This window comes from Schistocerca serialis, chromosome 2 (genome assembly GCF_023864345.2).
Source record: "Schistocerca serialis cubense isolate TAMUIC-IGC-003099 chromosome 2, iqSchSeri2.2, whole genome shotgun sequence".
Lineage (NCBI taxonomy): Eukaryota > Metazoa > Arthropoda > Insecta > Orthoptera > Acrididae > Schistocerca > Schistocerca serialis.
Window position 1 is genome coordinate 230,150,092 of NC_064639.1, and position 27,224 is coordinate 230,177,315.

The 27,224-nt window shown below is 41.4% G+C and overlaps 1 protein-coding gene across 1 annotated transcript in view; it reads right to left on the minus strand.

Annotated features, from left to right (window-relative positions):
- LOC126455857 (uncharacterized) overlaps positions 1 to 27,224 on the minus strand; it is a 136,464-nt gene that overhangs the window by 40,678 nt on the left and 68,562 nt on the right. Inside the window, exons 8-10 of the mRNA XM_050091619.1 lie at positions 18,613 to 18,727; positions 3,438 to 3,570; positions 341 to 486 (exon numbers count right to left, since the gene is read on the minus strand). Coding sequence (XP_049947576.1) covers positions 341 to 486; positions 3,438 to 3,570; positions 18,613 to 18,727 — 394 coding nt within the window. The remainder of the gene's footprint in view (positions 1 to 340; positions 487 to 3,437; positions 3,571 to 18,612; positions 18,728 to 27,224) is intronic.

Sequence of the window (27,224 nt, forward strand, 5' to 3'; positions counted from 1 at the left end):
AGTAGCCACTACATAAATTATTATTATCCTGGACTGGAGTCAAATACTCAGTTTCTATACCAAAATTGTTTTTATCCGTACACATAGTCTCATGGTGAGTACTGTTTTAAGCACTATGCTATTGTCAAGTGTTCCAATATCATCATTATTTCATGAAATTATGGGACACTAATTTGTGAGAATGTGGAAATAATCTCTCAGGTGAGTAGCAAATTTGTCTCTATTTTTTTTATTGATTAATCTTTTAGGAACATTGATGCAAGAATGAGCAATTTGTCTGAAAGGAAAAAATATTACATAATCTTAGTGGGCAAAGTTCTGGTAAAGTAACAAAACTTACCAACTCTCACATATGATGACTGGTTGAAATTTTGATAGAATTCTATAAAACTCATTGTTCCATTCCAAGGTTTGAATGAATTGCCAGTAAACACACTTATTCTGCTTCCACGTATACTGTTCAGTTTAATCATTTCTGCTATTGAACTGAAATAAAACTTAATTGGTTACTATGTAAACATTATTTTAATTAAGAGTTTAAAAATTAAATATTAAAATGTTGAACAAAAATACAAAAAGACTAAAATAATTTTGATATATGAGGTAGCAGACACACATGGAAAATAAAGATGACAAAAAGACCAGCTTCTAGAAACAAATGTTTCTGATTCAGCCGAAATATAGAAATATTATGGACACAATGCCATTTAGCAATAGACTCTCTAGTAAGCCAGATGAAGAAATGGACAGGAGGACAAGATAAAGACAAATTGACAACAAAAATTAATAGCAACAGACTAGATTTGAATACAAAAAACGAGTAATTTGGTTCTACAATAACAGTTATTTAATACAAACACATACTCTGAAACAGTCCAACAACAGAATCAAGCACATATGTAACATGACAGTATTTAGTGTATAGGTTTAGGTCATTTGACAGTGAGGTTATTAATGTAAGGCAGATAAAACAATAATGTTATAATGCATGTACATAAAAGTAAATGCTTTATAATATATATATCATTCATCATTCATGTTATGTTGCAAACCAAAATAAAAGTAAAAAACTAAATTTAGAGCAGAAGGCACTAGAGTTACCTACTGGCGTAATTACAACAACTGGAGGTGATAAATTTAAAAAATTCAAAATCTGATTAATTTTGAAGCCTTGTAACCTTAAGTATCTTCATTAAAAGAAAGATGAAGAAAATAAATAAAAAGAAATTAGAGAGGGCAAAGGAAATAAATAAAAAGAAATTAGAAGGAGCAAGATGGATGCTCCCAGATCTGGATCAAGAGAGTCGCAGTGTGAAGTGAGTCAAAAGAGAAGGGGCATGAAATGTGAAGACGTGTTATAATCAACTTAAACTGAACTGCTGCTAATCAGTTAACTGTAAGTGAAGACTTAAACTAAAAGGAATCACAGAAAGTAAATGGGAATGAAAGATAAAAAAGTGAAAAAGGAGCAATAAAGGTTATGTTTGGAGCTGGGGAACGAGAAAAATAAAGAATCATATATTAATGATATTGACCTTATTATTTAAGACGTTTCCAATGTGATAATTGTTGCCCACACTTTTAGACATTAAGTTGCATAGTAGTCTAGAAAAATGTGGTTTAATTCAATGAACAACTTATTCACCATTTTCAGGAGAATATGCTAATTATGAGCAATTCCCAAGAGTCTCGTCAACAACATGGAACTTGCAAAACAAATGTTCAATGGAAGGAGAACTATGAAAGAGAATGAAGAATAGTGAAATATTTATGATGGAACTACTGTGCCCTGTTCTTGTGTGTACAAATTATCATACTTGTCATTCAATCACTGAAACATTCATTTTTATAATTTTTTGTTATAGAAATATACTGTGAAATTCAGGTCACATTAAGAACCCTCTGGAGTCTAAATCAAACTTTTCACACCATAACAACCAATAAATTTCCATAGTAGTGAATTATGTTTGTCATGTCTGTTGAAAACTGTGCCCATGCTATATCATCTAATTTAGGGATGTTTTAGATCATAAGTGAACATAAAAAATTATTACTATGAATTACTCCATGTTGGTTTCCATGGTGTTGTAAACATATATGAGTCTGAAATGCACTGTTGAGATGGTGAATTAAGTCTTATTTTGTGGTATTGTAGTCTTAGTATGGACCAGAGAACCAGTTTTACGAAATGGAAAAATTAGGGCCCTTGAGGTTGAGCTGTAGAGAAGTAGGTAATACTGGAAAAGAAAGACTGGAGAAGAGTAAATAGATGTTAAAAGTACTTTGTTTGGTAAGTCACATCATCTTTGTTTTTATATATATATACAAAGATGATGTGTCTTACGAAATCGCTGGCACGTCGATAGACACACAAACAAACACAAACATACACACAAATTCAAGCTTTCGCAACCAACAGTTGCTTCGTCAGGAAAGAGGGAAGGAGAGGGAAAGACGAAAGGATGTGGGTTTTAAGGGAGAGGGTAAGGAGTCATTCCAATCCCGGGAGCGGAAAGACTTACCTTAGGGGGGGAAAAGGACAGGTATACACTCGCACACACACACATATCCATCCGCACATACACAGACACAAGCAGACATTTGTGAAGGCAAAGAGTTTTATACCTGAGTATAAATTTAATTCATTAAATAGCCTGGTGGGACAAGAGAAATATTGAATGTCACATTGCTCTCAACTTGACACAAGCCTTTTGGTTTGACATGATACAGTATTTAGTGTGTTAATATTGCCACTTGGTACCATTTAATTCAGGTTCATGAGGACAAGATGACTTCCTTCCAGATATTGACATCCTATAAAAATGTGAGTTGGACAGCAGGAATAAAATATTTGCCTCTACAACAGGGGCCAGTTTATCTTGGGAACAGTCAGTAAGATGAAAATGTTAATCAGTTAGTCATATTTTCAAATTCATATCAGGTTCTAGGCTCCCCCCTCCTCCCCAAAAAAATAATTAAATTCAGTATTATAATTTTCTGAAGTCAAGCTTTTCAAGCGCCAGTTAACCACCAATTTAGTTTCTCTTAGAGAGTTAATTATTTCTTCTCATTATTGCCTCAAAATTTAGAATTTATTTACAGATTCTCTGAATATTTCCCCGTACATCCATCACAACGCTAAACATTGATGACTAGTAGTGTGAGTCGTCAAGATAACTTATGAAATTATAAGTCTTTTAAAAATTTGTCTTTTCTGCTGTTAGCAATGACATTTCTTTCTTTATGATAATATATGTCTTGTGTAATAGCAAATAATGATTCTTATGTCTAAGCTCTAATAAACAAGCCACTAAAATTAGATCTGCATTTTCTTGCTTGTTACTCTAGTTGCTCCTGCAATCTTATATAAGTAGTCAAAGGTACAATATAGCCACTTTTCTTACTCCATAAACCTAATTAGTGAATCTTTGACTTACACTAAAATACGCTGAATATCAGTAAATTGCCATGAACTATCAATCACAACATAAAGATCCACTTCTGTAGCAACAGATGTATTAGTTCCAGAATTTTGTGTTGTGGTGCTGCAAGATGTTGAATCCAGAGAAGCTGAAAAATATAGAAAAAAACATAACATGAGATACACTTTGAAAACTTTCAAATTACAGGGAGCAGTAATGTGGTAGCACAAGCAATGTGGGGAATTTATAAAGTCAATTATATTTTTGAATTATTATTAGTGTGAGAAATTAAATTACAAAATTTGGTTATGTTAATTAAACTCTTACATTATATGAAGAGCATTAATGTCATCTTGAAGTAGTATTACATACACACAAAAAGATAATTACTTTGACAGTTGATATTAATAATACCCTACATTTAAATTGGAATTCAACCTTTTTAGTGCTATTCATTTCTCAAACAGTCAGTAAAAAGCTGCAATGGAAACTTATGTTATGTGGTGTCACCGCCTTTAAATCGGCCGCGGTTCGTTAGTATACGTCGGACCCACGTGTCGCCACTATCAGTGATTGCAGACCAAGCGCCGCCACACGGCAGGTCTAGAGAGACTTCCTAGCACTCGGCCCCAGTTGGACAGCCGACTTTGCTAGCGATGGTTCACTGACAAATTACGCTCTCATTTGCCGAGACGATAGTTAGCATAGCCTTCAGCTATGTCATTTGCTACGACCTAGCAAGGCGCCATTAGCAGTTACTATTGATGTTGTAAAACATGTACCGTCAAGAGCGATGTTCACCAATTGTGGATTAAAGTTAAGTATTCCAGCAGCTACATACGTTCTTTGCTACTATAAAGTCCTTGTCCTGTTCCAGTCCTCACGCCACCCTGCGTGAGCTTAAACGCGTGCCTTTCAGCTTCCTCATAGTGGCTTGGCTGTCTTGTCAAGCCACAACAGTTTGGCGACGAGGCCAAATCGCGTTCCTAACTATACTGCCCTGATTTACTTGTGTAATGGCTTCGCCACAATCTCCAGATGTACTGTCCGAATTTTATCGCTTACAGAACCAGCAGACGCAGACCTTACTGGATGCCCTTGGACAGCTCGTCCAGGGTCAACATGCAATGCAAAATGATGCGGCAGCCGCCGATCCACCGCTCACGCAGCCACAACACACAGTTGCACCACCTTTTCGTCCTTTTGATGCGGCACTGGAAAGCTGGACGGAGTGGTCATGCCAATTTGGATTCCATCTCGCCGCCTACAGAATTCAAGGAAACGAGCGGCAGACTTTCTTATTATCATGCGTCGCAGTGTCCACGTACCGTGTGACACTCAAATTATTTCCCCGACGCGACGTAGCAACTCTGTCCTACGACGAAATTTTGGCTGCATTAGATGCATATTTCAAAGAATCAGTCAATGTCATTGCAAAAAGGTATACCTTCTTTCGTACCAAACGTACGGCAGGTCAGACTAATCGGGAGTGGGTTGCAACCTTGCAAGGCCTTACTAGGGATTGTGCTTTTGAGTGTCAATGTGGACTCCCTTATTCAGATACTATGGTGCGTGATGCAATTGCACAGAATGTTTCTGATGTTCGTATAAGGGAACAGATTTTGAAACTCGCCAGTCCCTCCCTTCAACAAGTGATGGACATATTGGATCGGCAGGACACACTTGACTTTGCTCAGGAATCGTTTGAAACTTGGCCACCCGTGTGTCAGGTTAACCGGCCCGCCAGGCGAGCTGCACGGATCAGTAAACAGTCCTCGTGCCCGGTCACGCCAAAGCCGCCTGGCTCTCAGCCACGTGTACCGCGCCAGGAAGCAAATGCAGTGAAATCATGCTCGTGGTGTGCTACTAGACATTCGCGTGAGAATTGCCCGTCACGCCAGGCTATTTTCTTTTTCTGTAATAAAAAAGGACATGTTCAAAGTGTTTGCCAGAAAAAGCTCTGATCAGATGCTCAAAACCATTCCAGGCCCTTTGCTTTGCGCCGGAATCGAAATCGAACCAAGGATACTCAGGCTCGCGACATTTCGCCTATGGAAATTCATATGGTTCATGCCACTCCGCCCAGTGCCACTCTCTCTAACAGTGACTGTGTTCATCCTACAAATCATGTGCATTGACATCGCCGGAAATTCCGTCAAGTTGCAAGTGATTCTGTACCAGTGTCAGTTCACGTTGCACAAGACAGTCGCTCTTGTCGTCAGCAGGACAATAAAATTTTTGTAGACTTGGACATTAACGGCAAAGTGATACCATTCCAGCTAGATACCGGAGCTGTAGTTTCATTGATCAATCACGACATGTACAAACAGCTGGGCACACCTCCGTTGCGTGCCGCAAATGTTAAGTTAACTACATATTCAGGTCACGGGCTCCCTGTGTTAGGACAGTGCAGCCTTCTTGCAACATACAAGGGACAAACAAAACTTGTGTCATTGTACATCCTTCGTTCTTCTTCTGCAGTGAACTTGTTTGGTTTCGATTTATTTCAGTTGTTTAACTTGTCTATAGTAAATCAGGTCCTATCAGTGAACCAGACTGTGCCTTCAGCCAGTGTTTCTCGTCTATGTGAAGAATTTTTAGACATTTCTGCACCGGGCCTCGGTTGCGCTAAGAACTATAAAGCACATTTGGAACTGAAAGTAAACGCGCAACCAAAATTTTTCAGAGCACGCAATGTTCCCCACGCATTGCGTGATGAGGTCGCAAAAACATTACACGATTTGGAATCACAAGGTGTCATTGAACGTGTGCAGGCTTCTCTCTGGGCATCACCCTTAGTAATTTTGCAAAAACCTTCCGGAAAATTGAGACTTTGTGTGGACTTCAAGGCAACAGTGAATCCACAACTAGTGACTGCAACTTTTCCTTTACCCCGCCCGGAAGATCTTTTTGCCAAACTGTGCCCGGGTAAATATTTTTCGAAGTTGGACCTAGCGAACGCGTACTTGCAAATACTGGTGGACGAAGAATCCCAGCACGTTTTGGTGGTTAACACGCATCTTGGTTTGTATCGATTCAAACGACTGCCATTCGGGTGTGCATCCGCCCATGCATTGTTTCAGCAATATCTACAAACTGTTTGTGCATCGGTCCCTACTGCAGCAAACTATCTGGACAATATTGTGATCTCCGGAAAGACGGAAGAAGAACATTTAGCCAATCTCAGAACACTATTTCAGGTCTTGCGACAAAATGGTCTTCGCTTGTAGAAGGACAAATGTGTGTTTTTTGCTCGTGACTTGCCATATCTGGGACATGTACTTAATGCCCAAGGCATACATCCCAGTCCAGAGCACCTCTGTGCCATGCAAGACTTGCCTTCGCCGCAGAATTTGAAGCAGCTACAGAGTGTGCTGGGAAAAACCAATTACTACCATAAATATGTGCGCCACGCCTCTTCCATTTCAGCTCCGCTTCATCACTTACGCCGTTAAGGTGTTTCGTTCGTCTGGACGACGGAATGCGAACTTGCCTTTCGCCAGTTGAAATCGGCGTTGCTTTCCAATACTTGCCTTACACCATTCGATCCCCGGCAGCCCCTTTTGTTGATGGTGGATGCATCGGATTTCGGGATCGGTGCTGTGCTTGCGCACAAAGATTGTTCGCACGATCGCCCTATTGCCTTTGCGTCCAAATTGCTCTAGTCTGCACAAAGACATTATTCACAGGTCGAGAAAGAAGCTTTGGCTCTCGTATTTGGTGTTACAAAGTTTCATGGTTTCTTGTATGGTCGTCACTTTACCATCATCACGGACCACAAACCTTTGACATCGCTTTTTCATCCGAACAAGCCTGTACCTCCACGTACAGCGCAGAAATTCATTCGCTGGTCTATTTTCCTCTCGCAGTACCGCTACGATATCTTGTATCGGTCCACTGCTAAGCACGGAAACGCCGATGCGTTTTCCCGTTTGCCTGTTGCTGAGGATAGAGCATTCAATTCCTCCGAACTTGCTTGCATGTTCATTGATTCGGAAACCGATGACAAGGTCGACTCGTTTCCGATTGATTTTCGTCATGTAGCTACAGCCACAGCTGCCGACCCTGTCCTGGCTACCATTCTGCGTTTCGTTGCTACTCAATGGCCCTTGTCGAAGTCACGAATCGGGGATCCGTTGGTTCGCCGATTTTTTGCTCACAAGGAGAGACTATTTGTACGATGTGGTGTTTTGCTGTTGCATTCTGATAATGATCAGTCCAGGGTCGTGGTCCCACGTTCGTTACAGTCCTCTGTCTTACAGCTTCTCCACCAAGGACATTGGGGTATAGTGAGAACGAAACAACTTGCTCGTTAGCACTGTACTTGGTTCGGAATCGATGCCGCGATTACGGATATGTGCTCTTCTTGCATGGTGTGTGCCGAACAACAATCAGCACCACCGCGGAAATTTTTTGCATGGCCGAAAGCCACTTCCCCTTGGCAACGCTTACACATCAATTTTGCTGGTCCATTCTGAATGCTCGATGGTTGGTTGTGGTAGATTCATTCAGTAATTTTCCTTTTGTTGTCTGGATGTCTTCCACGACGTCATCTGCCACCATCCAAGCGTTATCAGCTATCTTTTGCATTGAAGGTCTTCCACAGACTATTGTTTCCGACAATGGCCCGCAATTCATGTCCGCAGAATTTCAGTCATTCTGCAAGGCCAATGGTATTCAACATCTGACGTCCGCGCCGTTTTCGCCACAGTCAAACGGTGCCGCTGAACGATTGGTCAGGACTTTCAAGTCACAGATGTTGAAGTTGAAAGAGTCGCATTCTCGGGAGGACGCGTTGTTGCTCTTTTTGTCCTCGTATCACTCTCAGCCTCGAGATGGTCGCTCGCCAGCTGAGTTGCTTCACAGTCGCCCTCATCGAACCTTGATGTCTTTGCTACATCCGCTGCACCAGGTTCCTGTGCAGCGGCAGACACCTGCTTTTGCCCCAGGCGACGTTGTCTACTACCGCAACTATTGAGGTTCACGGCGTTGGCTCACAGGGCGCATTCTTCGCTGCCTCAGCTGCGCTATGTATCTGGTTTTGGGGGCCTCTGGTGAGGTGCGTCGGCATCTCAATCAGCTGCGCCTCTGTCGTCGCACGGGATCTGCCGCTCCCCGTCTGCTTTCAGTGACGGTGCCGTCCGGTCAGCGCCCTGGGGACCCATCTACTGGCTCGCCTCAGCCCCAGGTGTTACCGCCGCTGCCTTCCATTTTGCCCCATGGCGACGCGCCGCCGCCGCCGCCTGTTCTTCCGCCAGCGAAGCCCGCAGTAGACGCGTCGCTGCACCCGCCGGGCGCCTCCATGGGTCACGCGCCACCGATCGCTTCCCGTGACCAGTTGTCCTCCGCCATGGAATTCTTGCCCGCTCCGGCCCATATGTCGTCTTCGCCCGTCGGGTGCCCCGGCTTGATGGAGGTCGACCCTTCGGCCCCTCCTGTCTCTCTGCGGGCGCATACACCGCATGTTGGCGTGCACCCTGAAGCAGGTTTTCAGGCGTTTCCTAGCTCCCCTCAGGCCGAGTGGCAGGGTCCGGGTGGCACAGCCTCACCTGTTGTTAGGCTCCCCACCTCGTCGCATACGCCAACATGGGGTCCTCTCCACGGAGGGCAGAAGCCTTATACCACAACCATCCGCCAATTTGCGGGGGAGGAATGTGGTGTCACCGCCAGACACCACACTTGCTAGGTGGTAGCCTTTAAATTGGCCGCGGTTCGTTAGTATACGTCAGACCCGCGTGTCGCCACTATCAGTGATTGCAGACCGAGTGCCGCCACACGGCAGGTCTAGAGAGACTTCCTAGCACTCGGCTCCAGTGGCCAGCCGACTTTGCTAGCGATGGTTCACTGACAAATTACGCTCTCATTTGCCGAGACGATAGTTAGCATAGCCTTCAGCTACGTCATTTGCTACGACCTAGCAAGGCGCCATTAGAAATTACTATTGATGTTGTAAAACATGTACCGTCAAGAGCGATGTTCACCAATTGTGGATTAAAGTTAAATATTCCAGCAGCTACATATGTTCTTTGCTATTATAAAGTCCTTGTCCTGTTCCAGACCTCACGCCAGCCTGCGTGAGCTTAAATGCGTGCCTTTCGCCTTCCTCATAGTGGCTTGGCTGTCTTGCCAAGCCACAACATGTTACATTTTTAAACATTATAAAACTTGCTAAAACTGAAATCATTGAGAAATGTCGCTTCATTCTCTTCCTCCCTTTGTAGGCAATATCTTGGGCTACATTAATATATGAAACATTTTTAAACATTTTATGAAACAATTTTAAACACTATAAAACTTGCTAAAACTGAAATCATTGAGAAATGTTGCTTCATTCTCTTCCTCCCTTTGTAGGCAATATCTTGGGCTACAATAATATATGAAATTGTCATTATTATAATAAATATGTTCAGAAGGGAAAACATTTTAATGAAGAGCTTTAAAGAAAACATTTAAGACTTCTGATTTAATTGATGTTAATATGTATAGAGATATCTTTTGTTATTTGTTAAATGTATACTTTCTTCAGCTAGAAACAAATTATCAGCTTCTGTGTCACCCTTTTGAAAATTGGACTCAGAAGTAACTGGTGACAGAAACGTAACAGTTATGCTGAGTCTTTCATGATTAAATATCACATAAATTAAGATATGAAAGCCTATTTGCACAGTCACAAATTTTGTGCAACATACCTAGAATAGAACAGTTTTCTAAAGTGCACTCAATGTTCACCATCTATGTTGCTAGCTGATAGCTTGTTTCATACTATCTCCATTATTCCTTATTATACACTCATCACTCCAAGTAAAAAAAAGGCCAAGTCAACATCAACAAAGTGTATTCATAAATCAGAGCCACTCTTTACAATATTACAAATCAGGATGACCTGCAGTAATGTTCACATTATTATCAAAATATCATGTGATCAAATGAAATTTTTTGCCTAACAGTACCATAGAGTGATCCAAAGGTAACAACAACATGAATGTTCGAAGGTGAAATCAAACAGTATCTCACACTTCAGTCAAAGAGGAGCACAGAGGAAGCTGCTTTTGATATCCACAATTACACTACCTACTACCTAAGATTTGTAGTCTAAGGAATTTGGAGGGGAGGACAGAGGTGCGGACTGAAAGAGAAAGAAAGAAAATGAAGTAAAATGGGCTGAGAAATGAGACAAGATTAGAGTGCTACTAACAATTTTTGCAGAAATATTGTGCTTCACTATTTGTTGTATTCCATACCAAATAGTGAAGTAAAAGGCTCGTATACTCCACCTGGCTCCGATGGTCTATGGAACAGAATCTTTGACTGATAATAAAATTGCACTTGGTCCTGGGTTTGAACTCATTGATTGCGTATATCTTCAATAAAATTGTCAGCAATGGTGGCTCAATACTTCCAAAGTAAGTGGTTACCCTCATTCTACCAATGGCCTTGTCCAAGAGGGCAGAGGAGCAGACAGACTTTCAGGGAAACCTCTTGCCCATGGGGTGGAAAATTGCCCTAAAAGACGGAAGAATCAGCAATGATCAATGGAATTAGGATGCAGAAGGCAATGTCACCACAAGATTAAAGAAATATAATTTGTATCCACACAATATGTGGCCTGTAATTGAAAAAGTGTCATGACGATCTCCCCATTGGCAAAAGTTTCAAGATTAGTTCCCATTTTGTGTCTCAGGGAAGGGAGTGCCATGGAGGTGGTAAACATGAGAAAAAGATTAAAGAACCTATAAAGGGATAAGCTAGAAAATAAGAAAAGCAAAGTGGAATGGCTCAATCTAGATTTATTGGAGATCAGTGAAGAGAAATGGAAAGATGGAAATGGAAATGAGCGTTTGGCGTCATTGGCCGGGAGGCCCCTCGCGGGGCAGGTCCGGCCGCCATATCGCAGGTCTTATTACATTCGGCGCCACATTGGGTGACCTGCACGCCGGATGGGGATGAAATGATGATGAACACAACACAACACCCAGTCCCTGAGCGGAGAAAATCTCCGACCCAGCCGGGAATCGAACCCGGGCCCAGAGGACGACAAGCCGTCACGCTGACCACTCAGCTACTGGGGCGGACATGGAAAGATGATAAGAATTTATTGTCACAATAATATGGGGTAATATCAACAGCAACAGAAAATGGTACAATGGGAGTTGGTTTTGTTGTGGATAGGAAGGTAGGGCAGAGAGTGAGTTACTGTAAAGAGTGAGCTACTGTGGACATTTCAGTGATAGGCTTCTTCCCATTAGAATCATCAGCAAACATCAATAACATTAGTTCTGGTATACATTCCAAAATCACAGGCAGAAGATGAAGAGAAAAGGTGTATGAGGACACTGAACAGGTGATTCAGTATGTACAGGGAGTTGATAGTCTAGTAACCATGGAGGATTGTAATGTGGTGCTAGGGAAAACAACAAAAGCCAGAGTTACAGGAGAATATGGGCTTCATGGTAGAAGTGAGAGAGAAGGAAGGCTCACTGAAATTTGCAATAAAGTTTAGTTAGTAACAGTAGACACACTGTTCAAAAATAGGTATACTTGGAAAAGGCTCAGAGACATGGGAAAATTCCACCTGGATTACATCACCCTCAGGCAAAGATTATGCAATCAAGTACTGTATTGTAATAAGTACCCAGGAGCAAATACAGGGTCAGATCACAATTTAGTAATAATGAAGAATAGACTGAAATTTGAGAGAATTGTATGGAAGAATTAAAATGGAAGGAAATTTGAAACTGAGTAATGAGGAATGATGCATGTTTGATGCTCTCTAAGGCTGTGGTACAAAAATGTTCAAAGGAAGATGGGAATATAGCAGAATAAGTTATTTAGGAATTAAATAAATAAGAAGTGTAAGGAAACCAAGATAAAACGTCTGAAGGAAAAATGTGAAGAAACTGAAAAAGAAAAGCTCACCGGATGGACTGATTCATTATACAGAAAAGCCTTCATTGGAACTAAAAGCAAGGCTGTCAACATCAGGAGGTAAACTGGAATTCCACTGTTAACTGCGGAAGAGAGAACAAACTGGTGGAAAGAGTAAATTGAAGGCTTTTACAAAGCAAAGGTTGTGTCAAAGCAAGCTGGGATATTTTTCACACAATTAGGCCATGTGTTAAAACAATGACAGTGTCTGCTCCGTATGTACCTTTCCTGTTCTTCAAGAACTGTAAACTTTGTGGTTAGGTTTTTACTGCTCGTAGATATTCATCAGTAAACTATTGTAGCAGTATTTGGATGTTCACCTGCAAACTATTAATGAGGCTTATGGAAAGTTCAAGCAATAGAGCACTGGCCATATACAGGGTGGTCCATTGATAGTGACCAGGTCAAATATCTCACGAAATAAGCATAAAACGAAAAAACTACAAAGAACGAAACTCATCTAGCTTGAAGGAGGAAACCAGATGGCGCTATGGTTGACCCGCAAGATGGTGCTGCCATAGGTCAAATGGATATCAACTGCGTTTTTTAAAATAGTAACCCCCATTTTTATTGCATATTCGTGTAGTACGTAAAGAAATATGAATGTCTTAGTTGGACCACTTTTTTCGCTTTGTGATAGATGGCGCTGTAATAGTCACACACGTATAAGTACATAGTATCACGTAACATTCCACCAGTGCAGATGGTATTTGCTTCGTGATACATTACCCGTGTTAAAATGGACCATTTACCAATTGCAGAAAAGGTCGATATCGTGTTGATGTATGGCTATTGTGATCAAAATGCCCAACAGGTGTGTGCTATGTATGCTGCTCGGTATCCTGGATGACATCATCCAAGCGTCCAGACCGTTCGCCGGATAGTTACATTATTTAAGGAAACAGGAAGTGTTCAGCCACATGTGAAATGTCAACCACGACCTGCAACAAATGATGATGCCCAAGTAGGTGTTTTAATTGCTGTCGCAGCTAATCCGCACATCAATAGCAGACAAATTGCATGAGAATCGGGAATCTCAAAAACGTCGGTGTTGAGAATGTTACATCAACATCAATTGCACCCATGCACCAGGAATTGGATGGCAACGACTTTGAACGTCATGTACAGTTCTGTCACTGGGCACAAGAGAAATTACGGGACGCTGACAGATTTTTTTGCACGCGTTCTATTTAGCGATGAAGCGTCATTCACCAACAGCGGTAATGTAAACCAGCATAATATGCACTACTGGGCAACAGAAAATCCACGATGGCTGCAACAAGTGGAACATCAGTGACCTTGGTGGGTTAATGTATGGTGTTGCATTATGGGATGAAGGATAATGGGCCCCATTTTATCGATGGCAATCTAAATGGTGCAATGTATGCTGCTTTCCTACATAATGTTCTACCGATGTTACTACAAGATGTTTCACTGCATGACAGAATGTTGATGTACTTCCAACATGATGGATGTCCGGCACATAGCTAGCGTGCGGTTGAAGCGGTATTGAATAGCATATTTCATGACAAGTGGATTGGTCGTCGAAGCACGTTCACTGGATCTGACATCCCTGGATTTCTTTCTGTGGGGAACGTTGAAGGATATTTGCTATCATCATCTACTGGCAACGCCTGAGAACATGGGTCAGTGCATTGTCAATGCATGTGCGAACATTACGGAAGGCGAATTACTCGCTGTTGAGAGGAATGTTGTTACATGTATTGCCAAATGCATTGAGGTTGATGGACATTATTTTGAGTATTTATTGCATTAATGAGGTATTTACCGGTAGTCACCCTGTAACAGCATGCGTTCTCAGAAATAATAAGTCCACAAAGGTATATGTATCACATTGGAACAACCAAAATAAAATGTTCAAACATACCTACGTTCTGTATTTTAATTTAAAAACCCTACCTGTTACCAACTGTTCATCTAAAATTGTGAGCCATATGTTTGTGACTATTACAGAACCATCTATCACAAAGCGAAAAAAGTGGTCCAACTAAAACATTCATATTTCTTTACGCACTACACGAATATGTAATAAAAAATGGGGGTTCCTAAATAAAAAATCACAGTTGATATCCGTTTGACCTATGGCAGCGCCATCTAGCAGGCCAACCACAGCGCTATCTGGTTTCCCCCTTCAAGCTAGACAAGTTTTTTTGTTCTTTGTAGTTTTTTCATTTGACGCTTATTTTGTGAGATATTTGGCCCAGTCATGATCAATGGACCACCCTGTATACACTCCTGGAAATGGAAAAAAGAACACATTGACACCGGTGTGTCAAACCCACCATACTTGCTCCGGACACTGCGAGAGGGCTGTACAAGCAATGATCACACGCACGGCACAGCGGACGCACCAGGAACCGCGGTGTTGGCCGTCAAATGGCGCTAGCTGCGCAGCATTTGTGCACCGCCGCCATCAGTGTTAGCCAGTTTGCCGTGGCATACGGAGCTCCATCGCAGTCTTTAACACTGGTAGCATGCCGCGACAGCGTGGACGTGAACCGTATGTGCAGTTGACGGACTTTGAGCGAGGGCGTATAGTGGGCATGCGGGAGGCCGGGTGGACGTACCGCCGAATTGCTCAACACGTGGGGCGTGAGGTCTCCACAGTACATCGATGTTGTCGCCAGTGGTCGGCGGAAGGTGCACATGCCCGTCGACCTGGGACCGGACCGCAGCGACGCACGGATGCACGCCAAGACCGTAGGATCCTACGCAGTGCCGTAGGGGACCGCACCGCCAATTCCCAGCAAATTAGGGACACTGTTGCTCCTGGGGTATCGGCGAGGACCATTCGCAACCGTCTCCATGAAGCTGGGCTACGGTCCCGCACACCGTTAGGCCATCTTCCGCTCATGCCCCAACATCGTGCAGCCCGCCTCCAGTGGTGTCGCGACAGGCGTGAATGGAGGGACGAATGGAGACGTGTCGTCTTCAGCGATGAGAGTCACTTCTGCCTTGGTGCCAATGATGGTCGTATGCGTGTTTGGCGCTGTGCAGGTGAGCGCCACAATCAGGACTGCATACGACCGAGGCACACAGGGCCAACACCCGGCATCATGGTGTGGGGAGCGATCTCCTACACTGGCCGTACACCACTGGTGATCGTCGAGGGGACACTGAATAGTGCACGGTACATCCAAACCGTCATCGAACCCATCGTTCTACCATTCCTAGACCGGCAAGGGAACTTGCTGTTCCAACAGGACAATGCACGTCCGCATGTATCCCGTGCCACCCAACGTGCTCTAGAAGGTGTAAGTCAACTACCCTGGCCAGCAAGATCTCCGGATCTGTCCCCCATTGAGCATGTTTGGGACTGGATGAAGCGTCGTCTCACGCGGTCTGCACGTCTAGCACGAACGCTGGTCCAACTGAGGCGCCAGGTGGAAATGGCATGGCAAGCCGTTCCACAGGACTACATCCAGCATCTCTACGATCTTCTCCATGGGAGAATAGCAGCCTGCGTTGCTGCGAAAGGTGGATATACACTGTACTAGTGCCGACATTGTGCATGCTCTGTTGCCTGTGTCTATGTGCCTGTGGTTCTGTCAGTGTGATCATGTGATGTATCTGACCCCAGGAATGTGTCAATAAAATTTCCCCTTCCTGGGACAATGAATTCACGGTGTTCTTATTTCAATTTCCAGGAGTGTATATAACTGTGTATTATTGGGGGGTTGTGAAAAGTGAAAGTAAAAGACTGTGAAACGCAACTGTGTATCTGACGGCTACATCATTTACAGTAGACGGTAGTTACATTTCCACCCCCTATATTTTTCAGCCAGTACGTCGACACTGAGGACAACAAACGAAGAAGAATTAAAGTGGGCAAGCACCATCACAAGGTATTGTCTAATGACATGATAGATACAAATCAAAATGGGAGCTGAGATAAAAGACATTGTGAATCAAGTATAATTATAAGAGTTTAACTGAACTTTGGAAGGACAGAAGGTCAAATAAAGCTGAAAGAATAAGATAACATACCTTCAGGATTTCTACAAATGTTGGGGGAACTGGCAGCTAACTGTTTATTCATATTGGTGCTTAGAATCTATGAAAGCGGAGACTTACAATGAGGCTTTCAGAAAAATACCATCCACATAATTCCGAAGATAGCAAGGGCAGACAAATATAAGAATTATCACAATATAAATTTAACACCTAGCCAAGTTTTTGACAAGAATAACATACAGAAAAATAGAAAAGAAAACTGAAGAGCTATCAGATGATGATCAGTTTGGTTTTCAAAAAGGTAAAGGAAGCAGAAATTCATTTCTGATTCTGCACTTAATAATGGCAGCAACACTTATGAAAAATCAAGACATGATTATTGGATTTATTAACCCAGAGAAAGTGGGCGACTGAGTAAAATAAGGCAAGATGTTCAAAATTCTGAGAAAAGTAGGAGTAAGGTATAGGGAACTACATATAAGATACCATACCAGCAACTACAAGGCATACATTGCATTACTCAAAGTGCTGTGCTAAATAAACCACACCCTGAGCAGTGTCAATATAAGCAAAATGAGTCTATTCCTAATGCCTTGGAATATGCTGTTCGCAGTTCTTGGTCTAGAGGTTAGCTTTGTTGCCTCTGGATCACGAGGTCCCGGGTTCGATTCCCGGTCAGTCGGGGATTTTCTCTACCTGTAGACTGGGTGTTTGTGTTGTCTTAATCATTTCATCATCATTCAGGAAAATTGTGAGACTTGACAGTGTAAAGATTAGGAATTTGTGCAGGTGTCGATAATCTTGTCATTGAGTCCCCCACAGACCAATATCATCACCATGGGAATATGCTGTATATCCACCTTTCAGTGCACTTCTAGTGTCCAAATCATTTGTCATTCATTTAAATTCCAGGCTTACAAGTGTTAGCCAATTGGCAGACATCATTTTTTGTCAATTTTATTATAGTTCAAAAACCTTCATGAGTGTGTGTACAACTCCCCAAAGCTTCACTACAGACTGGTGAACTGTATAGGCATGCATACAGGACAAACAAAGAAACATTCCTTACATATATATGGAATTCCATTACCTTGGAAGCAAGATAACATGCTGAATGAAGCAAGGAGGACATAAAAAGCACACTACCAGAGGCAAAGAGAGCATTTGTGGACAAAGAAGTCTACTAACATCAAACATAAGACGTAATTTGAAGAAGAAATTGCAGAGAATGTATCTTAGGAGCACAGTATGTGTGGTAGTGGATCACGATCTGAGGGAACACCAGAAAAGCAGGGAATAGAAGTGTCTAAGATGTGATGATATAGAAGGATGTTGAAAACAAGGTGTACTGATAAGCTAAGGAATGATGAGGTTCTCCACAGCATCAGGAAAGAAAGGAACATGCATAAAATACTAATACAAAAACAGTATGATAAGACATATGCTAAGCCATCAGAGAATAATGTCAATGGTACTAGAGGAAGTTGTAGGGAGTAAAAACTGCAGGGGAAGACAGAGATCAGAATATACGCAACAAACAGTTGACGATGTAGAGTTCAAGTGCTTTTCTGAGATGAAGAGGTTGGCACAAGAGAGGAATTCATGGTAGGCTGCATCAAACAAGACAAAAAAAACTCCTTAAATATTCCCATCCTTCCCCTAAACTACACATGCACATAATTTATATCCCATACAATTGATGCATCAGTTCATCACCTTTCCATTGTAATATGGGTTCATATTGCTACCATTCATTCTGAGCAGTACACATATTCAATAAAAATTGATGAGTATGGAAGGAAAATCAGTAAAGCCACTCATAAACATAATTTGTAGCTTCTGTGTCAATATCATGGCTATGGAACCTGCAGATCCACTTTTGGACTCTGTGTATCTTAACTAGAACTGATATCTCTGATATGTTACCCATCATGTATGTTTCATATTCTCAGAGATGGTGAAAATGTGTACACTAGAGTTGCCTCTGGGAGGATAAGGCCTTAATTCCCCATTCACTTTTTATTTCCCTAAGTTGCTTAAAGTCAGTTCTTAGTATTGACATTTTGTATATTCCACAAGAGTATAATGTTTTAATGGTTTGAGAAGCATATCTGTAGTAAGGAACTGCTTGATGATTACACACTGAAATAAAAAATTTAGTAACAATCTGATACAACAATTTCTTTTGATGAAGATTATTATTATGAAAAGTTATTTGGGACAGCTACTCTGAGCCCTGTCACATAGTTACTTTTATGAACTTTATATTTAGGAGTACATTGTTACTTACTAATGTAAGAGTTCAGAGCAGAAATTGCATCTGCTGAGAAACTTTTCACTGCTTCAAGTTTCATTGATGTTGCTAACGGTGCAGAGGTATATAAAGTATATGCAAATGCATCTACCTGTAACAAAAATTGAAGATAAATTATTACTTAAAATGCTGCACAGGGTAGCCATGCGGTCTGAGGCATCTTGCCACAGTTCGCGGGGCTCCCCCCATTGGAGGTTCGAGTTCTCCCTCAGGCATGGAAGTGTGAGTGTTGTCCTTGGCATGAGTTTGTATAAGTTAGATTAAGTAGTGTGTAAGCCTAAGGACCAATGATCGGCGTTTTGGTCCTATAGGAACTTACCACAAAAATTACTTACAACGAAACATATCTATAAATACAGGTACTTTAGTTATACTGGTAAGTTTTATACTTGAACTGAACTAAAGACTTTTCCAATTAGTAACTACATGGAAGTTCATGTCATGAGTAGACTTAGTTTCTCTCCTCTATTAAATATGTATGGGATTTGTACAATACAAACATACATAGAAATTAGTGGTTCCAATTTCCAAGCAAGTTATTTTTTATTAGCAATGTCACACATTTTATCAAAAAATAAAGAAAAAAAGAAACACAATTTAATTCTTGTCTGCTACATGAAACTATTGCATATTATTTGGCTAATCTAGTGCATTGCCTTTTGCATGGGCAGGAATACCTTTATATCCCACATCTGAATCCTACACTCAGCCGTCTTAACATAATTTGACTCATGTGATGAGTAGCCACTTGGGCAGGGCTGCATAAATGTGGCACAAATTGTCATAGTCTTGGGGTCCTCATTATTATCAGCTACTCAGCAGTTATCATTAGTTTTAACTACTTTTGTTATTTGGTAGTAGTGGGTACTAGTGGGCTTTAGCTTCAATTTTGGTCCATTTTGTGTTTGTTTTATTGCCACAAGATCACCAGCTTTCTATCTAAAGGCTTTCCTAATAAGATCTCCTTCCAATAATTTTGATGTGAGGCTGTATGTGTATCTTAACTCTCAATCCTGATATTTAATGCTAAGTTGAATTCAAAGCACACTGGACTGTTAGTACCATTTTGTATCATTCAGTTGGCTTGTCCTACTAAGCTTAGCAATGATTATAGCCAAGGTAGAGTCGATTCTCTTAATCTCCCCATTTGCTCTAAGGAGTCCCATCATTATTAAAATGTGCTCAATTGCTTCTACCATGCTGTACTCCTCCAGTGCTTGAGATGCTAAACAATTACTTCTATCAGTGTTTACTTGGATTGGATTCTCAAAATTAATCTTCTGTAATTCCCTTTTATTATTTGTTTCTATTGATTTCATAGTCCTTTAAGGATAAATCCAAAACCAGTAGTACTTCTGATGTGGCTGCACCCCATGTGAGTTGATTTAAGTGGTCCAGATGATCCCTGTGATAAGTATAATGTGGCCCAGTCTCTTTGAAAAGGGATTGCACGAAATTTTCTTCTTTTTTGATTCAACAATGTAGAAAAAGATAGATTGCTGCTTACCATAAAGAAGGTATGTTAAGTTGCAGACAGATACAACTAAAAGACGCTTATGTAATGCTTTCAGCCACAGCCTTCATCAGCAAAAGAGAGACACACACCATTCATACACACAAGCAAGGACATCTCATTGTCAACTCCAACATCTCGGCCTCAGATGCTGGAGTTGGTGGTCATGTGTGCATGTGGTATGGTTGCTTGTGTGTATGAATGCTCTGTGTCACTCTTTTGCTGATGAATGATGTGGCCCAAAGCTTGATATAAGTGTCTTTTAATTGTGCCTATCTGCAACTTAACATGTCTTCTTTACGGTAAGTACCAATCTGTCTCTTCCTACATTGTTCATATTCCTACATGGAGTTTCCATTGTTTGATTTTCTTTGCTGATTTCTTATTAATAGTTGAATGCTCTGTGTGTTAAATAACACACTCAGAAATCATTTGTTTCAAGTTATTGTTTAAATCTGATACATAACAATCATGTTTTAGTTCCTCTTTGGTTCAGTTAATGGTGTAATGTACTTTCTCATGCATGTGAAATCACTGGAATCTCTCTTCCATCACTGAACTTGAAAAGAAGTCCAACTCTCACTAAATCACACTTTGAGGAAGTTTTGATCATTGCCAAACTAACATTCTTCTCTTGAGTTTTTCTGATTGTACCAATTAACATTTCTGCAAAAAGAAAAAAAAGAAGAAGAAAAAAAACCATCTACATGTTCCATATTTCAAAAAATCCTGATTTAAGATGATGAAACAATATACTTCAAAACTAACACACCACTTGCTATTCTCAGTACTTCTAATTCAAGGTCTTTTGAAATGCAGAATAATCTATTGCAATTTTAATATGCATTTCTAGTAAACAAACACAGAATTTGTTTAAGGCATTAACAATTGCTAAGACCTTAAGATCATAACTTCTGCAATTTTTTTTGTTGAGGTGTGTTTTTACTGATGTTAGAAACTAGATATAATATTGCCATCATATGGAGATTTCTGTAATAGCACAGCATCAAAGCCATCTTTGCTTGCAACTGTGTGTAGTTCAGTTTTGTATTTTTCACTGTAAATTTTTGAAACTGAATCTAAATCTGCATCTATACTCTGCAAACACCATGAGGTGCATGGCAGAGAGTGCATCCAATTGTACCAGTTAATAGGGTTTCTTTCTCTTCCATACATGTATGGAGGGTGGGAAGAATGATTGGTTGAATACCTCTGTGTGTGCAGTAGTTATTCTAATCTTATCATCATGTTCCCCATGTGAGCAATACATAGGGGATTATAGTATATTCCCACAGTCATCATTTAAAGATGGTTCTTGAAACTTTATTAGTAAATTTTCTTGGGATAGGTTACATCTATTTTCAAGAGTCTTCCAGTTCAGTTTCTTCAGTATCTCTGTGACACTCTCTCATGGATCAAACAAACCTGTGACCATTCATGCTGCTCTTCTCTGTATACTTTCAATATCCCATTATTCAAATTTGGTGTGGGTCCCACATACTGACACAATATTCTAGAACCAGTCACTTGAGTGATTTGTAAGCAATCTCCTTTGTAAACTGATCACACTCTCCCAGTAGTCTACCAATAAATGAAAGTCTACCACCTGCTTTACCCACAACTGAACCTATATTATCATTCCATTTCACATCCCTACAAAGCGTTACACCCAGGAATTTGTATGAGCTGGTCAATTCAAACAGTGACTCATTGATATTAAAGTCATAGGATACTACATTATTCTGCTTTGTGAAGTCACACAGTTTCACATTTCTGAGCATTTAAAGTTAGTTGCCAATCTTTAACCCATTTTGAAATCTTACCAAAATCTGCCTAAATATTTATGCAGTTTCTTCCACATAATACTTCATCATAGATGTCTGCATCTTCTGTAAAAAGGTTGAGGTTACTGTTAGTATTGAGTGCAAGGTATTAATATACAACAGGAACAGCAAGGGTCTCCACACACTTCCCTTGGGCACTCCTGGACTTATTTCCACATCTAACAATGACTCTCAATCCAAGATAATATGCTGCACCCTCTCTATCAAGAAGTGCTCAACATAGTCAAAACTTTCACTTGACACCCCATATGATCATACTTTCAACAATAAGTGCTGTTGTGGTACTGAGTCAAATGTATTTTGGAAATCAAGAAATACTGTGTCTACCTGAATGCCTTGATCCAAAGCTTTCAGTATGTCTTGAGAAAAGTGTGAGTTGGGTTTCACATGATTGATGTATTCAGAATCCATGCTGGTTGGCATTGAGGTGGTCATTCTGTGCAAGATACATGTTTGAGCTCAGAATATGTTCTAAGATACTACAACAAATTGGTGTCAAAGATACTGGATCATAGATTTGTGAATCCCTTCTACTACTCTCCTTGTAGGTGAGTGTAGCTGTGCTTTTCACCAAGAAATGAGTCCAGTTTTTTGTTCCAAGTTTATTGTTCTACAATAGATTATAGTTAGAAGAGGGACTAAGTCAGCTGCAAATTCAGTACAGAATCTGATAGAGATTCGATCATGCCCTATTGCTTTGTTCAGTTATAATTATTTCAGCTGTTTTTCAACACCACTGACACTAATACTTATCTCATTTATCTTTTCAGTGGTATGAGAGCTAACTTGGGGCAATTATGGATTTTTCCTTTAAAGGAGCACTTGGAAACAGAATTAAGCATCTCAGCTTTCGCTTTGTGACCCTCAATTCCAGTTCCTGGACACTAATTTTGGTGCCACTGACAGCCTTTACATGTGACTAGAATTTCTTTGCATTTCGTGAAATATCTTTTGACAATATTCTGCTACAGTAGCCACTGAAAGCATCACGCAATTCTCTCCTGACAGCCAAACGTGTTTCATTCAGCATCTCTCTCTATCCAAAGCCTAACCTATTGTGCAGTAATCTCTGTTTCTTTAGAAGTTTCCTTACAGTGACTGAATACCATGAACGTTCACTCCCATTACGAACTGTTCTAGTGAGTACATATCTATCCAGTCCATGATCAATTACTCTTTTAAACCTCCTGACTTGTGCTGAAAGTTTCAAGTTACTCACTGAAATATGACATAACTCAGTTTTTCTCTAGTTTACTTAACTTATATGTCTTTCTTGTTGTCGCAATTGTCCTTTGCACTTTGGTAATCATTGTTGCCACAACCGCACCATGGTCACTGATACCAGTTTTGATGTGAACATCCTCAAAGAGGTCTGATCTATTTGTTGCCATTAGATCAAATATATTTCCATCACAAGAGGGATCATACCCACCACTAACAAAACTTTTTTCCCAATTGAGTTTTAGATGATTAAAATCTCCAGAAACTTATGTACAAGAGAACTGGGGTTTCCTCTAAAGTTTTCAGTTACATCAGGAGATGTGAGTTTCTTGTCTATTGTGACAAATACACCACCACCATTTCCCATTTGCCTATCCTTCTGATATACAGGGTGTTACAAAAAGGTATGGCCAAACTTTCAGGAAACAATCCTCACACACAAAGAAAGAAAATATGTTGTGTGGACATGTGTCTGGAAACACTTACTTTCCATGTTAGAGCTCATTTTATTACTTTTCTTCAAATCACATTAATCATTGAATAGAAACACACAGCAACAGAACGTACCAGCGTGACTTCAAACACTTTGTTACAGGAAATGTTCAAAATGTCCTCCGTTAGCGAGGATACATGCATCCACCCTCTGTCGCATGGAATCCCTGATGTGCTGATGCAGCCCTGGAGAATGGTGTATTGTATCACAGCCGTCCACAATACGAGCACGAAGAGTCTCTACATTTGGTACCGGGGTTGTGTAGACAAGAGCTTTCAAATGCCCCCATAAATGAAAGTCAAGAGGGTTGAGATCAGGAGAGTGTGGAGGCCATGGAATTGGTCCACCTCTACCAATCCATTGGTCACCGAATCTGCTGTTGAGAAGCATACGAACACTTCGACTGAAATGTGGAGGAGCTCCATTGTGCATGAACCACATGTTGTGTCGTACGTGTAAAGGCACATGTTCTAGCAGCACAGGTAGAGTATCCCGTATGAAATCATGATAACATGCTCCATTGAGTGCAGGTGGAAGAACATGGGGCCCAATCAAGACATCACCAACAATGCCTGCCCAAACGTTCACAGAAAATCTGTGTTGATGACATGATTGTACAATTGCATGTGGATTCTCGTCAGCCCACACATGTTGATTGTGAAAATTTACAATTTGATCATGTTGGAATGAAGCCTCGTCCATAAAGAGAACATTTGTACTGAAATGAGGATTGGCACGTTGTTGGATGAACCATTCGCAGAAGTGTACCCGTGGAGGCCAATCAGCTGCTGATAGTGCCTGCACATGCTGTACATGGTACGAAAACAACTGGTTCTCCTGTAGCACTCTCCATACAGTGACGTGGTCAACGTTACCTTGTACAGCAGCAACTTTTATCGTCAACTGCACGAAGAATTGCCTCATCCATTGCAGGTGTCCTCGTGATTCTAGGTCTTCCCCAGTCGCGAGTCATAGGCTGGAATGTTCCGTGCTCCCTAAGACGCCGATCAATTGCTTCGAACATCTTCCTGTTGGGACACCTTCATTCTGGAAATCTGTTGCGATACAAACGTACCACGCCACGGCTATTGCTCCATGCTAATCCATACATCAAATGGGCATCTGCCAACTCTGCATTTGTAAACGTTGCACTGACTGCAAAACCACGTTCATGATGAACACTAACCTGTTGATGCTACGTACTGATGTGCTTGATGCTAGTACTGTAGAGCAATGAGTCGCATGTCAACACAAGCACCAAAGTCAACATTACCTTCCTTCAATGTGGCCAACTGGTGGTGAATCGAGGAAGTACAGTACATACTGACAAAACTAAAATGAGCTCTAACATGGAAATTAAGCACTTCCAGACACATGTCCACATAACATCTTTTCTTTATTTATGTGTGAGGAATGTTTCCTGAAAGTTTGGTCGTACCTTTTTGTAACACCCTGTATACTTACATTTTCACCAAAAAACTCACTGCTAAAGATCTCAGGTTTCAACCAGCTATCTATACCTAACAATACGTGCGCTTCATTGCTTTTCATGAGTACTTCAAACTCTGGCACTTTGTTGCAAATGCTTTGGCAGTTAACCAATAAGATTTTCATACTATCACCTGTGGGACACGTTTCTTCCAAACTTACACTGACACTTCTGGGTTTCCTATAGCTATCATTAATTGGATTGTATGGAGAGTCACCCAATCTAAATGACCCTTGTGTGCACCTCATGCACAGGTATCTGAGTAGCAGCCTCTGACATATAGTGCACATCTGACCCATTTATGTGGGCCCTACAGCTCTCAAGTGGTGCAAGTCCACGAAGTCGTATCCAAGCTTGTCACAGAAACTTTAATGTCTCTGGTTTAGTCCTTCCTCCTGACTCAGAACTAAAAGGTCACAGTCAGTTCTGGGGACAATACTGCAAATTGTGAGCTTCACTGAAACTCCACATCTCAGGCTGGTCTTCTCAACCTCCTCTGTCAGTCACTGGAATGACCTGAATATCACCTTGGGGCCCACAGTCTCACCACAGTCTGCAATTTGTTGCACTCTGTTCCCTCAATGGCTGCTGGAATAATCTCTTCAGGGGGCACCAGACAAAATAGGTTTCACCAAAAAAGTTGAGGTGAGTCCCACTGGCTCAGTTTCAGTGAGAGGCAGAAAGCACCTCAAACTTGTTGGTTAGGGGGATTAGTACAACACCATGACTCCTCCCTCGTCCCTGTCCACCCTATACAGGACCCCTAGATCTACCATTGACATGCCACTCACAGTCAAGTGGAGACAGGATCCACAGGAGAGGATAGAAGCTGAGGTATCACAGGTACATGACCCTTGGGAGCTCTTCCAACACACTTATTCACAACAGCTGAGCCAACTCATCCCATATTGAAGAAAAGCATTCACATTGGGGCTGTTTTGGCTAGTGTGATGCATTACAGGGCAGTGAACTAATAATACATATATATATATAAAACAAAGATTCTGTAACTTACCAAACGAAAGCGTTGGCACATTGATAGAAACAATAACAAACACAAACACACACACACACACACACACACACACACACAAATTTCAAGCTTTCACAACCCACAGTTGCTTCATCAGGAAAGAGGGAAGGAGAGGGAAAGACGAAAGGATGTGGGTTTTAAGGGAGAGGTTAAGGAGTCATTCCAATCCCGGGAGTGGAAAGACTTACCTTGGGGGGGGAAAAAGGGACAGGTATACACTCTCACACACACACATATCCATCCGCACATAACAGATACAAGCACACATATGTAAAGGCAAAGAGTTTGGGTAGAGATGTCAGTCGAGGCAGAAGTACAGAGGCAAAGATGTTATTGAATGACAGGTGAGGTATGAGCGGAGGCAACTTGAAATTAGCGGAGGTTGAGGCCTGGTGGGTAATGGGAAGAGAGGATATGTTGAAGGGCAAGTTCCCATCTCCGGAGTTCTGATAGGTTGGTGTCAGTGGGAAGTATCCAGATGACCCGGACGGTGTAACACTGTGCCAAGATGTGCAGGCCGTGCACCAAGGCATGTTTAGCCACAGGGTGATCCTCATTACCAACAAACACTGTCTGCCTGTGTCCGTTCATGGAAATGGACAGTTTGTTGCTTCACAGTGTAGGCTGGTCAGTTGGTAAATCACATTGGTGCTGTCACACGTGGCTCTGCCTTTGATCGTGTACACCTTCTGGGTTACAGGACTGGAGTAGGTGGTGGTGTGAGGGTGCATGGGACAGGTTTTACACTGGGGGTGGTTACAAGGGTAGGAGCCAGAGGGTAGGGAAGGTGGTTTGGGGATTTCATAGGGATGAACCAAGAGATTACAAAGGTTAGGCGGATGGCAGAAAGACACTCTTGGTGGAGTGGGGAGGATTTAGTGAAGGATGGATCTCATTTGAAATGAAATTAAGTGTGTCATCCTCATTCTAATTGGTATTAAAATAATATCAGGGTAAATAAATACAGTGTTCTATAGAGCTAATATCCAAGAAAC